General features: G+C 43.0%; 1 protein-coding gene across 6 annotated transcripts in view; it reads right to left on the reverse strand.

Annotated features, from left to right (window-relative positions):
• Window positions 1–6,652: 6,652 nt before the first annotated feature.
• TNK2 (tyrosine kinase non receptor 2) overlaps window positions 6,653–24,251 on the reverse strand; it is a 288,277-nt gene continuing 270,678 nt past the window's right edge. For all 6 annotated transcript variants that reach the window (XM_089680116.1, XM_089680117.1, XM_089680115.1 and 3 more), the window contains 3 exons: window positions 21,210–21,305; window positions 20,673–20,800; window positions 6,653–7,021 (listed from right to left, as the gene is read on the reverse strand). In XM_089680116.1, coding sequence (XP_089536242.1) covers window positions 7,015–7,021; window positions 20,673–20,800; window positions 21,210–21,305 — 231 coding nt within the window. In that variant the 3' untranslated portion in view covers window positions 6,653–7,014. The remainder of the gene's footprint in view (window positions 7,022–20,672; window positions 20,801–21,209; window positions 21,306–24,251) is intronic.

A 24,251-nucleotide genomic window follows, 5' to 3' on the forward strand; every position in this document is an offset into this window, starting at 1 on the left:
TTCCAACTCACCTATTTTGCTTGGCAGACTTCTGGCATTGGTGAACACTTTAATTCATTGACACCTTGTTCACATGTATTTTGCATATTTTATATTTTCAAACAATGTTACCAATTCCATTGGTTGTTTGTAACATGGGAACCTTCTTATCTGCCATAGCCTTCCCCCCATCTTTCCCCATTCAACCCACCAATAAGTACTGACCCCTGTCTGATCTGTCTACCCCGTTATACTCTAATTCTCCCTCCCCCCTCAATCCCAGTTTAAATACTCCTCCAGCCTTCCCATAAACTTCTCCTCCAGCACAGCAGACCCCCTTCCATTAAGGTGCAAACCATCTCTAGCATATACGTTGCACCTAAAGCAGTGTTTCTCAACTCCAGTCCTCATGGACCCCCAACAGGTCATGTTTTCAGGATTTCCCTCAGATGAAACAGCTGTGGTAATTACTAAGGCAGTGAAACTGATCAAATCACCTGTGCAAAATAATGGAAATCCTGAAAACATGACCTGTTGGGGGTCCATGAGGACTGGAGTTGAGAAACACTGACCTAAAGGAAAATTCAGCCCGGTGCTCTCTAGACACCCAAATCCTTCCCTCTTACACCAGGTCTTCAGCCATGCATTGAGTTCTCTAATCTCCCCATCTTTCCTGAGTTGCGCATGGCACAGGTAATATTTCAGAGAATATCACCGTGGAGGTCCTTCCCTTCAACTTGCAGCCTAGTTCTTTAAATTGATCCTTAAGGAGCCTCCACCTTCCATGTATTCTGTCATTGGTTCCAACATGGACCAAGACAGCTGGGTTATGCCCAGCCCCTCCCAGTAATTTATCAACCCGGTCCACCACATGCCGAACCCTGGCACCAAAGAGACAGCAAACAATTCGGTTGAGGTGATCCTGGCGACAAATTATTCCATCAGTCCTTCAGATTATAGAATCCCCTACTACTACCAACTGTCTAGGCCTTCCTGCACTACCCTCACTACCCCTCTCAGATGGTCTGCCCTCCTGTCTGTTAGGGATAGCAGTGACATCCAGGGCTGCCACCCCTGAGCTTGCCATCCCCACATCTTCACCCAACTTGGCAAATCTATTTGGGTGCACAAACCCAGGGCTGGCCTTCCTTTTCTGTGAGCCCCTACCACTCCCTATCGTTACAGTAACCCATCTTCCTACCTGATAATCCTGATTAGCCCCTCCGCCCTCCACATCAATCCGATTAGCTACCTGCTCAGAGAGCAGAAGACCCCTTTCAAGGTTGTCGGTTCTGCCCAGTGTTGCAACTTGCTCCTCCAGATCTTTAACACGAGTTTCCAGAAGGGCAACCCGCTCACATCTGTTGCAGCGGTATCTATCCTGGAGCTGTTGCTCCATTGCTGCATACATGCGGCACACTGTGCACTGCACAAAACCTTCCACCCTGCTAGCATACATTATCCCAGTTACAATATTAACAGGAAATATCAGTTGTCACTTACAGGTTAGTAGATCCTGTTAGATTTCTGTTATAATCTCCTGTTTCCAACTCCGGTTTTTTAACTCCACTTATCAAATGTCCACTTAGTCAAAAGGTCCAGCAAGCAAAATTCCTGCAAGTTCAAAAATGAGCAAGCTCAGAGTGAGCTCTACAGCAAGTTATCTAGGACCTGTGTCACCTGTGACCAATTAACCCCTCCCCTTAATTAGCAGACTGAAGGAAGACAAGGAAAGGAAGAAAAAAAATGCTATTTAAAAAGTGACAGAAAAAGTGATTTAAAAAAGTAAAAGCTTTTAGTAAGACCCAAAGAAGAAATTAAAACAACTACAAGGACCAGCAATCACAAGTAAAACGTTTTCACTCTCCACTCAAATTTCCCAATCTTTTTAGCTATCAGCCAGCAAAAAATGCTGTATGTAAACTATTGGAGGAGATGCTAAGGGAAAACAGCATTATTAGTAGTAATAAGCATGGCTTTACGAAAGTCATTCTTGCCAAACCAACCTGTTAACATTCTTTGAGGAAATAAGTTGCCATCAAAATAAAGGAAGGCCTGTGGATGTGGCGTATCTGGATTTTGCAAAGGCATTTGATACAGTCCCCCATACAGTAAGTGCTTAATTTACAAACTGAGTTCCATAGGCATGGACCAGAAGGTTTGTACATGGAAGGAAAACTGGTTACAGAGTGATGATTAATAACGTGTACTCAGACTGGTCTGGAGTGGTAAGTGGGGTACCCCAGGGCTCTGTCCTGGGACCAGTTCTGTTTAATTTATTCATAAATGATATAGAGGCTGGTATAAATAGCTCAGTCTCAGTATTTGTGGACGATACAAAGCTAAGTAGAGCAATAACTTCACAGCAGGATATAGAAACTTTACAAGAAGACCTCAATAAATTAAAGGAGTGGGCAACTACATGGCAAATGAGGTTTATTGTTGAAAAATGTAGTTTTGCACTTGGGGGCTAAAACTATGAATACAAGTTATACATTAGGGGGAGAACCACTGGGGGAATCCAGGATGGAAAAAAGATCTGGGGGTCCTAGTAGATAACAGGCTCAGCAATGGCAAGCAATGCCAAGCTGCAGCAAGCAAAGCTAGCAGAACATTAGCATACACAAAAAGGGTATTTAATCAAGAGATAAAACAATAATCCTCAGTTACGAGGAGCAACTACAAACATTAAACTTATTCTCCCTGGAGAAGTCGCTTGAGTATAGATATAACGATATACAAATACCTCAATAGTGATTCTAGCATAAAGAATAAGCTATTCAGTCTCAGGGAGTGTAAGAAGAAACTGGACCACTTAATGAAATTGGAGATGAGGTTTAACCTTAAACTGTGTAGGGGGGGGGGGTTTCACTGCCAGAGCGGTAAGGATGTGGAACATCCACAATTGGTGGTGTAAGCAGGTAGTATTGAGTTTAAAAAAAAAACTTTTAGATGGGCATCTTAGCGAACACAATATACAGGGATATGATTTTTTTTCTTTTACACAAACCCCCTCATAGGTTTAACTGGATGGACTGTTGCCTTTATTCAACCTTACAAACTAAGTAACTACGATCCAGACCATACTGAAGGAAAAACAGGATTTGTCCTATGGAGAACTTCCTGGGATACAACTTGTTAGCCTCGCACCCTGCAAAGTAAGCCTTTCAGGTGCAATGAAGATTTTGAAAGTCAATTTTCTGGCTTTTAGGAGCATAGGAATGACTGGATCTGATAGGTTGCTTTCCCTCAGGACTTGACAGCCAAGCCGTTAAGGCCAGCAAACTGAAAAGTAGGATAGTGGACTGGGACTGCAGAGAGCTTGCCAGGAATTTGAGTATGTATGTCCTGAGCTAGTTCACTGCAATGAGGATCACCGGCACACCCTCCCTCTCAATCCTTCAAAGCAGACAGGGAAGGAGCTTTAGTGGAGGAAACACATAAAAAGAAGTTGAACTGGTATTATACATAAGCATCAACATATCAGGACAAACCCCCCCCCCCCCCCCCTCCAACATCAGACTGGAAATCACACTAGGGCAAGCTTGGCTTTCCTGGTAAGGAGAATGGAACAGCCCAGATTGCTTGTCCCCTACAATCACAATATTGTGTTGCAACGGTCTGAATGAGATTGGTCATATGGTGCACCTTGAAGGGGACAACCATTAGTTCTAAGACCTTCAAGTGCAAATGCATCTCCTGGACCCTAGGGTCTGAACATGGTGTCCAAGGGCCAGGAGTTTATCCAGAGGAATAAAAAACTTGGACATGGGCTGTGTCCAAGATATCAAGCCCATGTACTCCAAGTAGTGAGTTGGTTCAAGTGCTAAATTCTGGAGGTTTAACATCCATCTGAACCTCTGCAGGGTCTACACTGTCTGATTGATATAAGCTGACAAAATCTGGACCAACTGTTCCTACAGTCCAAATTTTCCTGCAACAGGAAGCCATCCAAGTGTCCCTCGATAGATTTAACCTGAAAGTCCCACAGAGCTATGTTAGCAGCCAACATCATGGTGAAGATTCAATGTGCTGTAGACAGGCCAAAGGGAAGAGCAACAGATTGCATGACTACTGAAAAATCCAGGTAGTGTTGATATGAGGGGAAGATAGGAATGTTAAAGTAGGCATCGTTAATTTCCAAAGAGGCCAGAAGGTCCCTCTGCAGGAGAGAAACAATGACTGACCTGACAGATTTCATACAAATTTTGATTTCTAAGGAACCTGTTGAGAATCTCCAGACACAGAATAAGGCAAATGTCTAATTTTGACTAGGGAAGGCTGAACAAGCCAGAGCAGAACCCCTGAAACCTCTCCTTTTCTGATCCCTGGGCAATGAGCCCCTGTGAGAGGAGTTGCTGGGGAGCAGAATAAATATCCACCTGCTTTACTGGCGAGGATAGCAAGTTTAAAAGCATGAAGTAGAGCGGATTGAAAGTGTGTAGCCTCTGGATTCAACATTCTGGGCTCAGACATCTGAAATGTCCTGTGTCCAGATTGCTGTGAAAGCCAACAAGCATCTCCCTACTCTGAGAAGCTTGACAGCCTACGCAAAAATTCAGCCATAGTAGCTGAGAACTCCTCTTTAGATAAGCAGAAGGGAGGTATGCCGGAAGGAACTAATGAGGCTTCTGAAGAGGGCAGTCAAGTAGACTGGGAAAAGCGGTCAGGACTATCAGAATCAGGACAGTTAGAGATGCTACAAAACACCTGAGATGTTAGCCCAATGTGAGCGGACAAGTCCTGCTAGCCCATTGCCCCTGCACCTATGATCTACCATGTGTACCGGGGCCTAACCCACAAGGAGTCAAGACTCAAGACCTGTACTACAGTACTGGAAGGGGTTATGCCTTCTGTGACCAGTAACTGTAGGCAGCAGGATGCAGAACATCCAAAGATCAAAGTGCTATGTAGGTAGGGAGTACAGTCAGTAGTCGACTGTGCACTCATATGAAAAAATAGAACACACATGCACAGTGAGTCTCCATGAGACTGAGGCCACACAGGTTCAGAGATGGACCCAACCTATGCATTAGTGCGGAACAGATGAGGGGAAATGATGCCAAATTCAAAGATGCAATGCAGTGACTGCCTATTTCTGCTATGGACTGTGATCAAAAGAGGTGTAGCTCAGCACTCTATATGTAGCAGCTAGTAAACATATTAGAAGAGTCTTGGAGAAAAAAACAGCAATTGAAAAAGTTTTGGTAAAATTTTTGCTTCTCTCAGAGCAGAGAGAAGATGTTTATTCACTAAAGGATACTAGAAAAAAAATGGAGGCTTGCTGAAAGCAGGAGGCATTATGCTAGGGCTCGAGTGCCCCAGAGATTGCAAGCGATTATCTGAACATTGCCATCATGGAGCTTTCAAAACAAGCCCAGGTAAAAGTTCTGAAGAAGCACCAATCAAAATTTGCTTCCTACAAAACATTCCAATTTTCAAACATTTAAACACTGTTAAATCCCTAAATATAGATCTGTCCTCATTGCGTGCATGTGTATTATTAATGTATACATGCTTATTACATCTGTATACAGGTTTGGTTTTATGTAATAAATGTATTTTTTATCCGCATTTGGCCTTATTTCCTACGTTAATTATTTTCACAAGGAGGCTGACATGCTTTCTATATGATAATATACAAAAGTAATGACATTTTCTCTTCCTTCATGTAGGCATCAGAGATCTGAATGAACCTGTGATGTCTTCTCTGTAACCAGCAGGTGCCAGTCAGAAACAGTCTGAATGCTTTCAGATTCCATCATGGCAGAGATTAGCAAATGTGATCACCCACCGATCTCTATCATGAACAATGCTGCTTGGTTTTGGACTCACAGTGGAGGAAGTGGAAGCCATGGAACTAGTGAAAGAGGAGTGCACATTTGAAAACTTGTACAAGTGATCTGGTGACTGGAGGTGGAGCTGGGCAGAGCCGCTGTCCCTTGCCTTCCAGGAAGAGAGCAGCATTGCCAGGACAACCAAAGAAGCCAAGAAAAAGAAGAGAGGCCGCCAGCACTGCATCCGGGTCTCCTCCAAGAAGCAGATCTTCCAGCCAGAAAGCCCGGCAGAGCCAGATCACCTGCTGGCTCATCCAGACAGCCTGCAGTGAGCAGCATTCCAGTGCTGTGTTCACAAATGCCTCCTGAGGACACACAGCCTGCCACTGGAGATGGTGAGTGTTCTCATTTACAAATGTTGTGTAATTTAACTACTTCATTGTCTAGGTTAGTGCAGGATATTAGTGATAAAGCTAGTGTTGGTTATAATTCCTGTTATTTGTGTGAATGACTCGAGTCGTGGTGACTGGGTCTGTTTTTGCTGGTATTGGTTAAGTTATTTGTTTATACGGCTTGGTATTTTCAATTAATAATAAAATTATATTATCCATTTGATAAACCAATAATAAACAGCCGCGACCAACTTTTATTCCAGTTTATGGTCTAGTGCATTTATTTAAAGCTTGTTTTGACTGCTGACTATAGCACCATAATTAGGAGAAGGAGGTAAGCCTGTTTCAAGGTACCTTTGTTGTCTTTAGCAAGACTAGGTACCTTTGTTGTCTTTAGCAAGACTAACAGAATTCAATTAATGATCATATTTGTTGTCTGTAGCTGCTACCTGTAGCTACATCACACACAGTCAGAATAAAAGTAAAAAAAAAAACAAACTCATATTTTTCTCAAATAAACTTTATATCCTATATTTATATATATATTCATATATATAGATATTTTATATATTAAAATTACACATCTTTTTATATAAAAACAATGAGATTCCCATATAAGCATGGAGAAGGAGGAAAAGAAAAACACATTAAAAGAAAAAAATGCAACATTAACACATGTCCATGTAGCAGAACACTGAGTTGGTTTAAAAGTTCACTCCTTGTGGGTTGAGGAAGCCCCCCTGAGGGCCAGTTCAGAGCCAAACAGCTGATCTGAAATGCCCCTTGGGTCAGAAAATCCTTTATAAATGGATCAGTCCAGGTAGATATATGTTGTGCAAGTAAGCCTTTTCTTCAACAGGGATGCATCATCGTCTGTAAAATAAAAAAAACATGTTACACTATCCGGCAGCCAAATTGAAACATAAAAAAAGGGATAATATTTCTTACTTCTTGTTGTGAGGCTCCTGATATGAATACCACTATAATTTCTCTTTTAACCTAACCTCCCACTAACAATCCTTAAAGTGCAATTGAACCAGACTATGAAAAACTCTCATTACATCTTTTGTAAGACAATATGCATACTCACAAAGCCAATGAAACATTTGTTTTGTGTATAGTACAATATACCTGGTTAATCCTGCCTTCAGCTTTCCCTCTCATCTTCTCTGTGTCCCCACTGCAGCCTGGGATTGTGTAGACCACCTGGTGTCATCTACTGAGCATACTCCAGTTTTAAAAAGCTCTTTATTTCCACCTTTTTCTTATCTGTGCAGCCCACATGAGTATAGGGTCACACATGTGGGTGTATACACAGTGGTAAATGGTACTCTTCTCTCTCCATGTCCTCCTATTCCTAAACACTATTGGGGTTGGATATAGTATGTTGATTGATTACATTCAATAAGAAAAACTTACAAAAAAGCTTAGTTTTAATATAAATCAGTATTAAATATATCAAAACAAATTAAAAAAGAATCTTGGATGCAGACGCCATCTAAACAAAATGAAAGCTATTGTCAATTATCCTTGACTCTGCCTACGCCATATTAATGCATAAAGAACTACACATTTGATGTTCAATAAAGATTTAAAGGGAGGTGTAGAACAGTTTTTTGATATTTAGAATTCAATTTGAATTGCTCTTCTGATACTGTTGGGGTTTTTTTTGTTATCTGATTGGCACTGCACTATTCAGGGCTATACAGCACATACTGTATACATTAACAGAGTAAAAGAAACCCCTCCCAAGGATCTTTCCCTGCAGATGCCAACGAACAGGGAAAGACATTTGACCACACAACAATGCTGCAGGAATAAGGATACTAACATCAAACCCAGACCTCCACATCATCTTGACTAAGGAAAGAGTGACTATTAATTTAGTAAAGTGAATGTCCACTTTGCTCAGTGAAGGAAAAAATATGCTCACTTTAAATCTACAAATGTGTGCAAGTGAATTTAAAAGGTATTGGCTGATTGAAATGAACATAAATTATTCAGCAGGCTAAAAGAACATACCTGTACACTTTCACAGTGAAAATGGTCTATGCCTTTGATAAACCAACCTAACCCTTTACCTAACTCTAACATATTAATCTTTATTTTAACTGAACCTTTATAGTCCTTGCATTTGTTTTTTGTTTTTTTAAGAGATTGTAAGGGCAAATATTTTTTTCAATTAAAATAACAAACATGTTATACTTACCTGTTCTGTGCAATGGTATTGTACAGAGAGGCCTTGGCCTCTTCTGCGGTCCCCCACCAGGGCTGTCTGCTCCTCCTCCTTTCTGAGTGCCTCAATATCAATCCGCTTGCCAGGTTTGCTCTCAAGCCAGGCTGTGTGGGTCTACAATCTAAAGAAACTCACAGAGTGGCTCGGCCCCACCCCCTGCTCTCAGATTTTGACTGAAAGCAGCAGGAGCCAATAACTAAAGCTGCCTCATCAATGTCTGTGAGAGCAGGGAGAAAGGAGAGATCAGATGCAACCGGGCACAGTGCTGGATCGATACAGGACTCAGGTAAGTGTTTGAGGGTAATTTAGCCAGCACACAGCAAATGCAAAGATGGTTTTTACCTTAATGCAGGGAATGCATTTGGGAACAAAATGTTTTTACTTTAGAACATACTGTACACAGATGTATATTTTTACTGACTTAAGGGGGTAGCAAAATGTATTTTATCCTCTCAACATTTTGAGTAGAATTGTTTTGTTCAGTTTTTACAATATAGGAACAGATAGAGAAACAAAATCATTAGTATTGTAATAAAATGTGCATAGGCGGATCTCAGACACAGCAGGTAAAATAAGTATTGAGCTCATCATCATTTTTCTCAGTAAATATATTTCTAAAGGTGCTATTGATATGAAATTTTCACCACATGTTGATAACAACCCATGCAATTCATACATAGTAAAAAAAACAAAACAAATAAGTTCAGAAATTAAGTTATGTGTTATAAGATGGAATAACACAGGAAAAAGTATTGAACACGTGAAGAAAGGGAGGTGCAAAAAGGCATGGAAAGCCAAGACATCAGCTGAAATCTATCAGTAATTAGAAAGCAATCCTGCCCCTTGTCAGTGCACATTAATATCAACTGGTTCAGTCTCAACTGATGGCCTATGAAAAGGTGTCTCATTACCAAGGTGTCATACAAGAAACATCTCTCAAGACCTTTGCAACCTTAATGTTGCAATACATACTGATAGCATTGGTTACAGAAGGATTTCTAAACCTCTGAATGTTCCAGTGAGCACTGTTGGGGCCATAATCCAGAAGTCAAAAGAACATCATTTTACCATAAACACTCACCATGCAAGACTCCACTGCTGAAGAAAAAGCATGTTGAAGCTTGTTTAAAGTTTGCTGCACAACATTTAGACAAGCCTGTGAAATACTGCGAGAATATAGTCTGGTCAGATGAGACCAAAGTTGAACTCTTTGGATGCCATTATACACACCATGTTTGGAGGTCAAACTGCACATCACCCCAAACACACCATCCCAATAGTGAAGTTTGGAGGTGGGAATATCATGGTGTGGGGCTGCTTTTCAGCATACTGTACTAGCAAAATTCATGTCAGAAGGAACGATGAATGCAAAAAATGTACCAAGATATTCTTGATAAAAATCTGCTACCGTCTACTAGGATGATGATGATGATAATAAAACGAGGGTTGACATTTCAGCAAGACAATGATCTCAATGATCTCAAACACAAAGCCAAGGAAACTCTCAATTGGTTTCAAAGAAAGAAAGCTGCTAGCATGGCCCAGCCAATCACCTAACTTAAATATAATAGAAAATCTATGAAAAGAACTAAAGATCAGAGTTCAGAGAAAAGGCCCACGGAACCGGCAAGATTTGAAGACTGGTTGTGTGGAAAAATGGGCCAAAATCACACCTGAGTAATGCATGCGGCTAGTTTCTCCATACAGGAGGCATCTCGAAGCTGTTATTACTAACTATGGATTTTGTATGAAGCATTAATTAAATTTCAGTTAGCGTGTTCAATACTTTTCCCTGCATCATTCCATTTTATTACACATAACTTAATTTTTGAACTTATTTGTTTTTATTTCTTTGTATGTATGAACTACATGGGTTGTTTCCGACATGTGGTGGACATTTTATGTCAATAGCACCTTTAGAAATGTATTTACCTAGAAAAATGGTGACGTGTTCAATACTTATTTTACCCTCTGTATATGTACGTGCATATGAATGCTTAGTATTTATTGCATGGTGCTTATAGAGTTAATCGTTCATTTTCTACCAATATAGACTGTATTAAAGCACATTCCATCCAAGTTTAAAGGTAGACATACGTGGTAGGGATGCACCAATGCTGACACCGAGTATTTTCACGGGTATTTGTACTCGTGAAAATGCTACCGATAACCAAAACCAATTCTTTGCAGTGTGATTTGCGTGAATCCAAAATGTATGAATGCAAATTGCACCACAAGAATAGCATGCGATTTTAACAGAAGTGCAATTCCTATCCAAATCGCATGCTGTTTCCCCACTGCTCCTGTGTGAACCCAGGCTTGTCATAGCCTTCACACAGGAGCGGTGTGGGAAACCTCCCTGAACCGATCCCATGCTGTCACACAAGGAAAAGCCCCTTCACAGATCTGGGGATTTGAAATCCCAGCAGCTTTCTATCCTCTCTGTGCAAGGATGACAGTATGGACTGGATGACTTTTGATTGGTCAGCACTGTGACAGCATGGGATCAGTGCAGGGAGGTTTCCGTCTTGTGTGAACTCCAGGTATGGCAAGCCTGGGTTCAAACAGGAGCAGTGGGGAAACCACATGCGATTTGGACAGTAATCGCATTACTGTTCAAATCGCAAGCTGTTCTTTGCGGTGCAATTTGTGTCCATACATTTTGCATGGATGCAAATTGCACCACAGAGACTTGGTATCTTGGACGCGGTATCTCGCACACGAGTACTTGACCAAAAGTATTGGTGTTCGTCGATCAAAAAAAGGGTATCGGTGCATCCCTAATACATGGCTCGAATTTCTGCAGGCTGAACAAGAGAAAAATTATTCCCCCATCAACTAGATGGCAGTGGAGGAATCTTCACTGCTAATTACTGTAGGTTGTGGGTGTGATGGCTGCTTAAAGTGTTACTAAAGGCATATTTTTTTTTTTTAAACTAAAAAACAAGTTATATTCACCTGCTCTGTGCAGTGGAATTGCACAGAATGGCCCCGATCCTCCTCTTCTCATGTGCCCCACTGGTGATCCTGGGTCTTCCTCTTCTTTGTGTGTCCCCATAGCAAGCCGTTTGCTATGTGGACACACGCTGCATGCTCGCTCCTGACATTTTAGTGTACGGAGCCACGCTCCATAGACACACACAGTGGGACTTAGCCGATCAATGCATTAAGGTAAAAAATGTCTTTAAGTTTAGTATCACTTTAAATACAGTGGCACTGCTGAACAGTGACGGCATAGAGTACAAAGTTACTGTTTGCAAGATCATTTTTTTCTCTGCTTTGTATATCTTTAAATTGACTTTTCTCAAGCTGGGTTCTTTCAGGGCTACCCATGGCTTGAATTTAAACAGATTCAGCAGGAACTGCCTGAAATACAAGCTGCCTATGGACAGCTTAAGGCACTAGTACAGGACAGAGCTGGAGTTCATGAAACACAGAAGTAACAAGGTCATTAGAGGTGGAGACCTTAGGAGTTGAGCTACCCTAGTCCATTAGCTCTTCTTTTTACTGTTTATCCACTTACATCCCTGTATTCTTTAATTTATTACATTCAAAATACAAATTGCATCATCTCTAATCTTGTTATCTCTTTTTTTATATGCTAGAAAAGTAATTCAATATAACCTTAGTCTAGCTATAGCAAGCACATTGTGTTTCTCAGACACATGCAGTCCTTTTTGCTCCTCCTTTGTGGCCCTCAGTGGCTTAAGAATTTTAACTTAAAGTGGTAGTAAAGTCTGCAGTTTAACTTGTGCCTACAGGTAAGCCTATAATAAGGCTTACCTGCAGATACAGTGAATATCTCCAAAACAGGAGTGTTTATGTGATATTGACATGGGATGCAGCTGATGATGTCACCAGTGCATGCGCACTGAAGGGACAGCATACTCATGCTCTCCCTTCAGAGCTCCGTGCTGCGGCTGTGATTCCCGCACTCGCACACAGGAGTGACATCTTTTGTGGCTCTGCCATTCATACAGCCAGAGCCCGCGAACCTGGAAGGAGGACCGGGTCAAGAAGGAAGCCCTGGTTTCATTTTAAGGTAAATATGCCATAATATGCCAGTATGTGGTGTATATTAGCACATTAGAACGTTAACTCGCAGATGGACTTTTTTTTGGTTTTCAGACATTAATACTGCTTTAACAGACAGTCCAGCTGTCTTTCAGGGAACAAAGCTACACTTCTGTATGCTATTTTTCTCAATACTTAAAAAAAATTATTTAAGCCCCCTCTCCGGTGCAACATGTAATAAGTTGCAGCTGTTAATATGAAGCTTTTTACCAAAGTGCTACTATCTTTTTCTTTAGTAGGTGCAGCCCTCAATAAATATATGACCCACCTGATGTTTTTCATTCAGTCAGACCACGGTTTCATTTGAGTTTAAACATGTTTGAGTTACACTAAGGTGGTAATTAAAATTGGCATGTTTCGATGAAAATAGGTCTTATTACAACTACTACTTTCTTTGCGTTATTCAATAAGGAAAATAGTAATATACAAAGTGATGTGACCTACAGCAATCAATCAATCTGATGTAGAAGTCACTATCATGCATATTTCAAAGTAAAAATAAAATGTGGGTTGCTCTCGGCTTAACCATACTCTGTATTGCAATTTCAGAAAAGGCTGAAAACAGATTAAAATCTGTGCAAAAATGGCTTCACATATAACCTGTATACTTTCTTTTAAAGTATATATAAATCTCATTTTTTTATTATATTGGAAAACCTGCCTGACTGTTTTCTTGAGCAAATAATATATTGTGAATCTGTTGCAACATTCATTTGCTGCAGATCCTGCCAGTAACAGCACTTTCTAGTAAATGCTAAAGCTAGCCCTACATCAATAGAATTTTGTAGAAAGTTTACACTTTAAGAACATTTGTTCGATTTTCTGTTCGTTAGTGGGGTCAAATCAATGTTAATTTTTGACTGCAGTAACTTGAAAATTCAAAAGAGCGGGATAGAAAATGTTTAAGTGATCAAATTTCTAATAGCGTGTGTGGTTTGCATTTGAGAAAGTCCATTCATTTCAAAATCAAGTCTTAAAAGCAAGCAAAATTTTTTGATACTTTCAAATGACAATTGCCAAGTCTACGAATGTACTGAGAATTTCTGTATGATTCATTGTTCAAAAAACTACTAATGTTTGGACAGAAATGAATTTCAGCCTAAACCTAAATAGCTTTAAAATGTCCTCTGCACTCTCCTAAAACCTATGCTTACTAACCAGTGTAAAAAGAATGTGGATACCCATTTTCAGCTTGCTTCGGTTCGATTAAGTGATCTGCCTTCATGTGTCAGTAAACAGTAGTTGCAGGGGAGAGGAGGGAGCACCTTAGTGGCTGGGACATGGGAACCTATGGGTGATGTCACCGCTCCCAGGCATTCCCAGACATTGTTGAGAACTTCTGCCTCTCCTCTGCAGCTGCCGCTGACTGACACAGGGGATCACATGACTGGACCTGTGTGGGCTGAGAACAGGTAAGTACATCTTTTTTACACAGGTTAGTCAGCATAGGTGTTGGGAGGGGGGATGGAGCATTTTTTAAGATTGAGGCTGGAATTTTACTTTAAGTCCATGCCTTGTGACTGCTAGAAGCAGTGTTGTCAGCTTGCCTTGTACTGTGCTTCAGTTTGCCAGCCTAACAGTGTGAGGAATGCATAACCCTAATATGCAGCCCAACAGCCATCTGAAGGAGAACAGTGATGTCAGCCTGCAAGATGAAATGCTGTTGCTGGTAGGATCCTACGTAAAAGACTTTTATAACAGATACTGTACAGGATACTGAGAATTTGTCCTGGATGGCAGATACATTTCCCCGATATTTGCGCTGTGGTCTCGTTAAGGGAGACAATTGAAGAGACTACCAGGACTTTGGTCCCAAAGGGGTTAAGCCCCAGGTGAGGGCGGCTTAAATGGCAGCAGAGGGAAATCAGCAAGTGTGTCAGGGAAATGAATGGGAGAGAGACTCACAAGTCTGGAAGATCTCAGATAAGCTGAGACACGGGATGCTGATCCCCCAATGTGACCTGCCTGGCACCCTTACTATGGAGGTGCCTACCCCTATATGAGACCGAAGATTAACGGCGAGCTTGTGGTTTAGCTTATGATACCCGGTTTTGGACTGTTTATAGACTTTGGCTGAAGTAAGCCGTCTTTTTGTTTATACGTGATCCAAATAAATTAACGGTTTTGCTTTCACCAAACCTACTGGTGGTCATTCCAGAGCTACCCCAGATTACATTTGGTGGCAGATGCGAGGCAGAGTGTAGCCGCAAAAAACCATTTGGAAGCAAAAGTTACATTTAAAGGGCCAGTACCAGGACCCACATTTGCATGTCCTGGGTCAGGGCTGCACAAGCACTGCAAAACCTCAGAAGGCGACATGGAGGTGGTTATAACAGCCCTGGCTCAGAGCACAATAGTCCAGCAGCAGGCCGCTGCAAAGGCCAACCATCGCCATGGGTAGGCAATGGCCCACTAACAAGAAACTACTTGCTTGCTGATAGCCCAGTTCACACTCCAGCACGAAACCACTCAAACGTAGGTGGCTGCTTTACAGGAAGCAGTGCTGCGTCTCGCACAGGGTCGGGAACAAACAGTTGTTGCTCCTAGCAACCAGGTCGCCGTGAGGGCCAGCCACTACCTCCAAAGTTGTCGCCAAGTGATGATGTGGAGGCATCTATGGCTACTTTTGAGTGAACAGCAGAAAGAGAGGGGTGGCCCCAAGACCAGTGGGCTGGTATTGTTGCTCCTTTCCTCACGGGGGATCCCCAGAAGGCCTATTTTGATCTGTCATCTGCTGATGCCAAGGACTACAAATGGCTGAAGGGAGAAATCTGGCCCGCCTTGGAGTGACAACTGCTATGCAAGCCTAAAGGGTACACCACTTGAGGTACCACCCGGACTGTCCACCAAGGGCTCAGATGCATGACCTGAGTCAGCTGGTCAAGAAATGGCTGCAGCCCGAGGTGTTGACTGGTCCCCAGATGGTGGAGCAGGTCATGTTAGACTGGTACCTGAGGTCGCTGCCAAATGACCTTCAGCGCTGAGTGAGTCATGGGGACCCCAAGACAGCAGATGAACTAGTGGAATGGTCAAGAGATACTCTGTGGTGGAGGATCTATTGGGACCTGCCAAACCTCGAGGACCCTTACCAGTAAGGAGAGCCAAGCCACCCATAAACCAGGAAATCAGCCCTCAGGAGAGCCAAGGAGTGACCACCCCAGTGTACCAGAACTCTACTCCGGCCCGAAGGAATGAGGACATGCTGTGCTGGCGGTGTCACTCCTGGGGCCATATCCAGGCCCACTGTCCCCTGCAGGAGGAGCCCATGGAGTGTAGTGCTTTACAGAGGATGTCCTTTTATGCCCAGAGAGTCTGTGCTGCCCACCTAGACATGACTATTGCGCCTCAGAAGGCGACATGGAGGTGGTTATAACAGCCCTGGCTCAGAGCACAATAGTCCAGCAGCAGGCCGCTGCAAAGGCCAACCATCGCCATGGGTAGGCAATGGCCCACTAACAAGAAACTACTTGCTTGCTGATAGCCCAGTTCACACTCCAGCACGAAACCACTCAAACGTAGGTGGCTGCTTTACAGGAAGCAGTGCTGCGTCTCGCACAGGGTCGGGAACAAACAGTTGTTGCTCCTAGCAACCAGGTCGCCGTGAGGGCCAGCCACTACCTCCAAAGTTGTCGCCAAGTGATGATGTGGAGGCATCTATGGCTACTTTTGAGTGAACAGCAGAAAGAGAGGGGTGGCCCCAAGACCAGTGGGCTGGTATTGTTGCTCCTTTCCTCACGGGGGATCCCCAGAAGGCCTATTTTGATCTGTCATCTGCTGATGCCAAGGACTACAAATGGCTGAAGGGAGAAATCTGGCCCGCCTTGGAGTGACAACTGCTATGCAAGCCTAAAGGGTACACCACTTGAGGTACCACCCGGACTGTCCACCAAGGGCTCAGATGCATGACCTGAGTCAGCTGGTCAAGAAATGGCTGCAGCCCGAGGTGTTGACTGGTCCCCAGATGGTGGAGTAGGTCATGTTAGACTGGTACCTGAGGTCGCTGCCAAATGACCTTCAGCGCTGAGTGAGTCATGGGGACCCCAAGACAGCAGATGAACTAGTGGAATGGTCAAGAGATACTCTGTGGTGGAGGATCTATTGGGACCTGCCAAACCTCGAGGACCCTTACCAGTAAGGAGAGCCAAGCCACCCATAAACCAGGAAATCAGCCCTCAGGAGAGCCAAGGAGTGACCACCCCAGTGTACCAGAACTCTACTCCGGCCCGAAGGAATGAGGACATGCTGTGCTGGCAGTGTCACTCCTGGGGCCATATCCAGGCCCACTGTCCCCTGCAGGAGGAGCCCATGGAGTGTAGTGCTTTACAGAGGATGTCCTTTTATGCCCAGAGAGTCTGTGCTGCCCACCTAGACATGACTATTGGGCGGTTTGAATGTGAGCTTTGGGTGAACCAGCTATACGCCAGAGCGCTATTGGACTCCGGAAGTATGGTAACACTTGTAGGTACCAGGGTAGCTGGGGAGGTGGGTCCGGCAGCAAGAACTCTGAGGGTGGTATGCATACATGGGGACACCAAGGAATACCCACTGGTGTCAGTGACAATCACCACGGCCTGTGACACAATTGTCCAGGAGGTTGGGGTGGTACCTGACCGAATCCATGATGTTATTATAGGAAGAGACTTCCCTTTATTTGTTGAACTTTGGGACAATGTGAGCCAAGGACTACTGGGACAGTCATACTGCTTTGTTCCCTTTAAGGAACTGGAGACCAAGACTGTAGATGACACTGGGAGAGTTGCATCTGGGGCAGATGGTCCACCAGCTAAAGAGGCCCCTAATGGGGGGGGGCCCACTCTTAGGCAAGTCATGGCTGCGGAGAACATAGAGGAAGCCTCTCCTCTAAAGATTATGTCCGAGGAGGACGAGGGCGAGAGCTCCTCTAATCTTGCCCGTCCTGATCTTGAGGTGTCATGGGGTGCATTTTATTCTGCCCAAAAGAGGGATCCCACATTGAAAAATGCCTGGGAACAGGTTACCATAGTTCATGGAGTGTCACAAGTACTTGAAGCTGAAAAAAGGTTTCCCCACTTTGTGGTCATTGGTGAGCTGCTATACCGGGTTACTGAAGATAGGGGAGAAGTGGTCAACCAGTTACTGGTTCCCCAGCCTTTCCGACGCACGGTACTTGACCTAGCTCACAATGACGCATTATTGGGTCACCTGGGGGCTGACAAGACTGAGACACGAATAACAGACCGCTTCTACTGGCCAGGAATGACAGCAGAGGTGAGACGCTATTGCAGTTCATGTCCCACCTGCCAATACCCCCCACTTGAGGAACCCGTTAATGCCGTTGCCCATTATTGAGGTACCATTTGAGCGTATTGCGATGGATTTAGTGGGCCCTTTGGTGAAATCAGTTCGGGGCCACTAATACATTCTCGTGGTACTCGATTATGCCACCAGGTATCCAGAGGCTGTTCCCCTAAGGCAGACTACTCCAAAAGCAATTGCCAGGTAATTATTTAAAATGTTCTCAAAGACAGGATTCCCGAAGGAGATCTTGACAGACCAGGGCACCCCATTTATGTCTCGGGTGATGGCAGATCTGTGCAAGTTGTTCCAAATTAAACAGCTGTGCACATCTGTCTATCGTCCACAGACAGATGGACTGGTAGAGCGGTTCAAGAACACTCTCAAGTCAATGCTTAAAAGGGTTGTGCAACAAGATGGTAGACTGGGACTGTCTACTCCAAGCATTGATGTTTGCGATTAGGAAAGTGCCTCAGGCGCCCACAGGATTTTCTCCGTTTGAATTGGAGAACAGTCGAAGACCATGGGGACTTCTTGACATAGTGAAGGAAATGTGGGAAATAGAATCCTCTCCTCATAAGACAATTGTAGAACATATAACTCAAATTAGAGAGAGGATCTCTAAGGTGATGCCTCTCATAAAGGAGCACATGCAAAAAGCACAGGAGGCACAAAGAAAGGTGTACAACCGGTCTGCCAAACTTAGACAGTTCCAGGTTGGGGATCGGGTGGCTGTGCTCCTACTTACAGTAGAAAGTAAGTTCCGGCCAGGTGGCAGGGGACCTTAGAGGTGGTAGAAAAGGTTGGAGAGGTTAACTATAAGATACAACAACCTGGGAAGAAGAAGCCCTATCAGATATACCATATAAATCTCCTAAAGCTCTGGAAGGACCGTGAGCAGGAAGTTGCTCTGTCTGAAGTTAGTTCTAAGTCCCCGTTAGAGGAAAACTCAGTCCTAGTTTCCAACTCCCTATCAAAGCCACAAACAGAGCAGGTAAAGGTGTTCTTACAGAGAAATAGAGAGAAGTTCTCAGGACTGCCAGGTCTCACCCAGGTTATTGAACATGATATTATCACAGAAGCTAATGTGCAAGTTCGAGTGAAGCCCTATCGCATTCCCGAGGCAATAAGAAAGCAGTGGCACAGGAAGTCCAGAAAATGCTTAAACTTGATATCATTGAGGAAGCGCAGAGTGAGTGGTCGAGCCACATTGTGTTGGTACCAAAGCCTAATGGGGCTCTGTGGATTTTCAATGATTTCCGCAAACTCAATGAGGTATCGAAGTTTGATGAATACCCGACGCCCCGAGAAGACTAACTGACAGAGAGGTTGGGACCAGCCCGATACATTACCACCTTGGACCTCACCAAAGGATACTGACAAACACCATTAACTAAAGAAGCCAGAGAAAAGACTGCCTTTTCTACCCCAGATGGCCATTTCCAGTAGAAAAGAATGCTGTTCGGCTTCCATTCCGTCCCAGCTACTTTTCTTACGCCCACATCAGAAATACACTTCAATGTATTTAAACGACATCTTTAGTACTGACTGGGAATCCCATCTTCCCCAAGTGCAGGTGGTCTTAGACTCTCTAAAGTAAGGATTTACTGTGAACCCAGAAAAATGTGCCATTGCTATGGAAGAGACAAAGTACCTGGGGTACATTGTAGGTAGAGGGCTGGTGAAACCACAGATGAACAAAGTAGAGGCTATCCAGGCTTGGCCCCACCCAGTCACAAAGAAACAGGTGCGGCCTTTTTGCACATTGTGGGGTACTACCGCAAACTGAAAAATACATTTTGGGCTTACATACACTTTAACCACTAGCCTACAGGGCACTTATACCCCCTTCCTGCCCAGGCCAATTTCCAGCTTTCAGCGCTGTCACACTTTGAATGACAATTGCGTGCTCAAGAACTGTACCCATGTGAAATTTTTAGCATTTTTTTGTGACAGATAGAGCTTTATTTTGGTGGTATTTAATCACCTCTGGGTTTTTAATTTTTTCTTAAACAAACCAAAACCACTGAAAATTAAAAAAACAAAACGTTTTTTCTTAGTGTTTGTTATAAAATGTTGTAAATAAGTGATTTTTCTCTTCACTGATGTGCGCTAATGAGGCTGTAGTGATGGGCACTGATAGGCTGCACTGATGAGCACTGATGAGGAGGCACTGGAAGGTGGCACTGATGGGCACTGAAAGGCAGCACTCATATTTGGCACTGATAGGCGGCACTGACTGGCACTGATAGGCGGCACTGACTGCCACTGTTAGGCAGCACTGATAGGCAGCACTGACGGGCACTGATAGGCGACACTGATGCACACTGATAGGCGGCACAGACTGGCAGCACTGATAGGTGGCACTGACTGGCATTGATAGGTGGCACTGACTGACACTGATGGGTGACACTGAAAAGCAGCTCAGATGGGCACTGATATGTGGCATTCATGTGCACTGGTAGGCACTGAAATGTGGCATTGATGTGGCACTGATGGGCACTGGCAGGTGGCATGGATGAGCACTGACAGCTGGCTCTGAAGGACACTGACAGGTGGCACTGCTGGGGCTACACAGAACATCAGGGCACACTGATCATCAGTGCCCTGATGATCTGTGTACATGTCCCCTCCAAGGAATGCCGAATGCGTGACAGCTCGTGAGGAGAGAAATGCAGATAACCGGCATTTCCCTGTTTACATGTGATCAGCTGTGATTGGACACAGCTGATCACATGACTGAGCCGACATCTTCGGCTCTTTCCGTTGATCGGTGATCCGCTGTGTCTGAGGGACACATCGCACCGCCGATCGGTTAGAGTGGGAGGACGTCATATGACGTCCTCCCAGAACGAGAGAACCACCTTGCGCCCGTCATTGTACTATATGGCGGGCAGGAGGCAGTTAAATATAAATATGAGAGGAGATAAAAAGGCGTACTTTTGCTGAGAGCCACTGTATGATTCTAGAAGGTGGGAGCTAGCAGTCTCCAGGTTCCAATCAAACGTCTCCAGCACTTTGTGACACTCCATACGAGTCTTCAGTCCCAAGCAAAACAGCTGCTCAACCTGCATGATAATAGAATGTGGTGTGATTTACAGATAAAACAAATCATTAAAATCATTTGAAGGCCAGCAACTCAAAAAAAATAAATCTTATTTAGAAAAAATAACATTTCATGTAGATAAAATAGACTGTTTTAGAACACTTGAGTGTTTCAAACCACAAAATCTCACCAAGAATACCTATTATGGAATAAGTTCATCATCACAGCACAAAACATTGGTTAGGCCTGACAGTACTGAAATGTTACCACAAGGTGGAGCATTTACTCTAGATTTTTTCAGTTGTTCTGAGTGGACTCATGCCTATAGAGAAGGCTGCCATCTAATGGCCAACTCTATATATACAAACATAACACATGCTTAGAGCACCAGGATGATGTCAAATATGGATAAACAAAAAGTGAGATCATACTTTAAGGTATTGGATAGCTTTTTGGACACTCCAGCCATGATTCTGTAATGCTGTCTGACACTCCTCTGTAGTAACTCCATGAACCATTTCCTGAACCTGAGAAAAGGAAACAATTGTCCTGTTATCAATAAGAAATGATAGAGAGTTGCAAAATCAACAAATGAAAAACAAAATACTGTATTTAGTAAAGTACAGGGAGATTTGTCCTTCCCAAAACCAGTCTCACCATCTTGTGTGTGCAATGTAAAAGATCAGACAGTTGACATTGCAGCAAATATCAGAACTAGGGTGAGCTCTGCCTTACACAATCATCAGATTCAGACACATGTATGTGTTTCATTGATGAGACTAAGCAAATATTCCGATTTAAGACTGAATATTCAAATTCTTGTTTAAGCCCAATCAAGGCTGGTTCTTGTTAAAAGATATAGCCCTTGTATGGAAAGCCTGATTTGTATGCCAGGTTAAAACTTGTGTTTTCTTTCTACTGTGAGACTTCCCCTCACTCACTGATACATTGACAATTATTTCACCAGACAGGAAGTGCATGAAAATCTACAATATTAACACAGAAATAAAAATGGTTCGAGGAAGGCCAGTGCTCTTTTTATCTCTGTATTTCTGTCTGTATCGCTATTAGACTTTCTTTCACTCATCCTCTCTGTTGGAATAGTTTTTACTTTTAGGCTTCATTCACCCAGATGATGAGCGCTGTACAGCATGAACAGCCATTTATCTTTTTTGGAGTAGTGTGGAGCTTTGTATAGGCATGTAAGTGAATGGAGATGCAATGGCTGTATGGACTCACCTGGACAGCTGAGTTTGACAGATACACAGGGACAAACACTGACAGCATCACTGTACCTGTAAAACTCAGCTGTACGGGTGAGTTCATACAGCCACTGCATCTCCATTCACTTACATGGGCTGTCTGCACAAAGCTCCACGCTACTCCAAAAAGATAAACAAACAGCTCTTCGCGCTGTACAGGGATCAGCATCTGTGTGAATTAAGCCTTAAATGAATGTGATGAGAAAGAAAAAAAACTGACAGGGATTCTAATTTTCCTCTAGTCTCCAAAACTCAACAAACATCATTTTGGATGGAAAATACTTCAAACTTACAGGATTCTGTCATCTCATACCCTATATTTATTAAGGCAAACTATAATGTATTATTTATTTAAAAATTCATATGATTATTCACAAATAACTGTCATGGATCTATTAAAAACCTTTGCTGATCAGAGCATTAAGAATCACAAGAGGTAGGCTAGTAAGCATTTAGAGTAGAATCCATTTAATTGGCTTCTTCAATTATCCTCAAACACAGAGATCCGAGTTTCCTCACTTATGATGAATATAACGGCCAGTCCATTTGTGTTTGCTTTCATACTGAACTGTATAGTCAGTTTTCACAAACAATTCATGGCATAAGACAAACATTCAAAGGCTACACATGGCACGACATGGGCTTAACATCTATTTAAAAGAATATTTCCTCCCAAAAGGTTCCTGTGAAATCTTAAAAAAAGCACAGAAAAAGGCTAACAGGGATTTTAGCCACTTCCTACTCTATTCAAAACCAAGTTTTGGCTTTAGATATGTTTGATATGTTAATCCATCAGTCTGTTTGCTTGGATATGTAGGCATTTACAATATCTGACAACAAGCTTAGAAATATGCTAATAATATGCAGTGTTGATTTATTGCTCTATTCAAATTAAGTAGCCTGTGGCCATTCCTGACCCTAAATCACAGCTAACACCAAAATCTGTATTCTTGCCCTGGTGTATTTCTAAATGATTACTTTATCTGTTTAATTTTTCATTTAAAAGAAACCTTTGTTTAGAAATGCAAGCTGCTATTTTTAACCTCCTTCTGAAATGGCTAGTTTCCTGCTTGCTATGCTAATCCAGTGACTTCAATACTTTTAGACACTAACTTGAAACAAGTAGATAAACCGTACCAGGACTAGTATCAAAAGTCACTAATGCAGAAAGTACTGAGCATAGAGACACACAAGCATTAAAAGGATTTTTTTACTCAACATAAAATCTTTGTCTTGAGGGACACAGAAGATCTAAACCTTTGGGGTTATAATACCGCCAACAGGGGTATAAGACAATGGCAAATTTTGATGATGGTCAGTCTGAGCCATCTAAAAATGGTGGAGAGAAAACATGGTGCAATCTTATGTGGCCCATCCAGAATTATGAAAAGAGAATCAGTTATGCTAAAAAATATACGCCTACAGCCCAAACCACATCCAAGGAACACGGGGGAAATTTCTGTTTGGTAAGCTGAACTCGTACAGAGGTATGAAAGCATGATTAGGTGAAAGGCAGAAACTACCTTTGGCAAGAAGGAAGTCATAGGTCTCAACACCATCTCGTCTCTCTGCAAAACCAGAAAGGGTTCTTCGCAAGACAAGGCCATCAAGTTCAGACACCTCACCTAGAGGTGACGGCTACAAGACACACCACTTTGCAAGGAATGAGTTGGCAATGGTCTCTTAAACAAGAGAAATAGCAGAAACCTAATTCTGTTGAAAGCCAAATGCTGGTCCAGATCCAGCTGTAGGAAGGAAAGGATTCGTCCCACACAGAATCCCCTAGGGTTGAACCCACAAGACTCACACTGAGTACAGTATACCTTCCACGTCCAATGATAGACCTTATGAAAAGCAGACTTACTACTTTAGAATAAACGAATCCAGAGATGCTCCTGTCTCTCAGAACTTGGGCTTCAGCATCCATACCATTAAAGCTGGCGACTGTGGAGCCCACAGAGTGTCTGCCAGAATTCCTACTAGGTTGGAGTATCACATCCACCTGGGCCAATATGGAGGAATGAGGATCACTGGAATAACCAGCATCTCAATCCTGCAAAACAAAGAAGGAACAATTTTCAAGGAAGGAAAGGCATAGTTTAGGGATACAGATGCCATGGAGCCACCAGTGCAACCACTGTCTCTGCTGAAATATTCCTAAACCTGGAGACCAACCTGTCCATTCTGTTGTTGAACCTGGAGGCCAGGAGG

Source organism: Staurois parvus, unplaced genomic scaffold (genome assembly GCF_062004578.1).
Source record: "Staurois parvus isolate SC_StPar_1 unplaced genomic scaffold, SC_StPar_1.0 ptg000235l, whole genome shotgun sequence".
Classification (NCBI taxonomy): Eukaryota; Metazoa; Chordata; class Amphibia; order Anura; family Ranidae; genus Staurois; species Staurois parvus.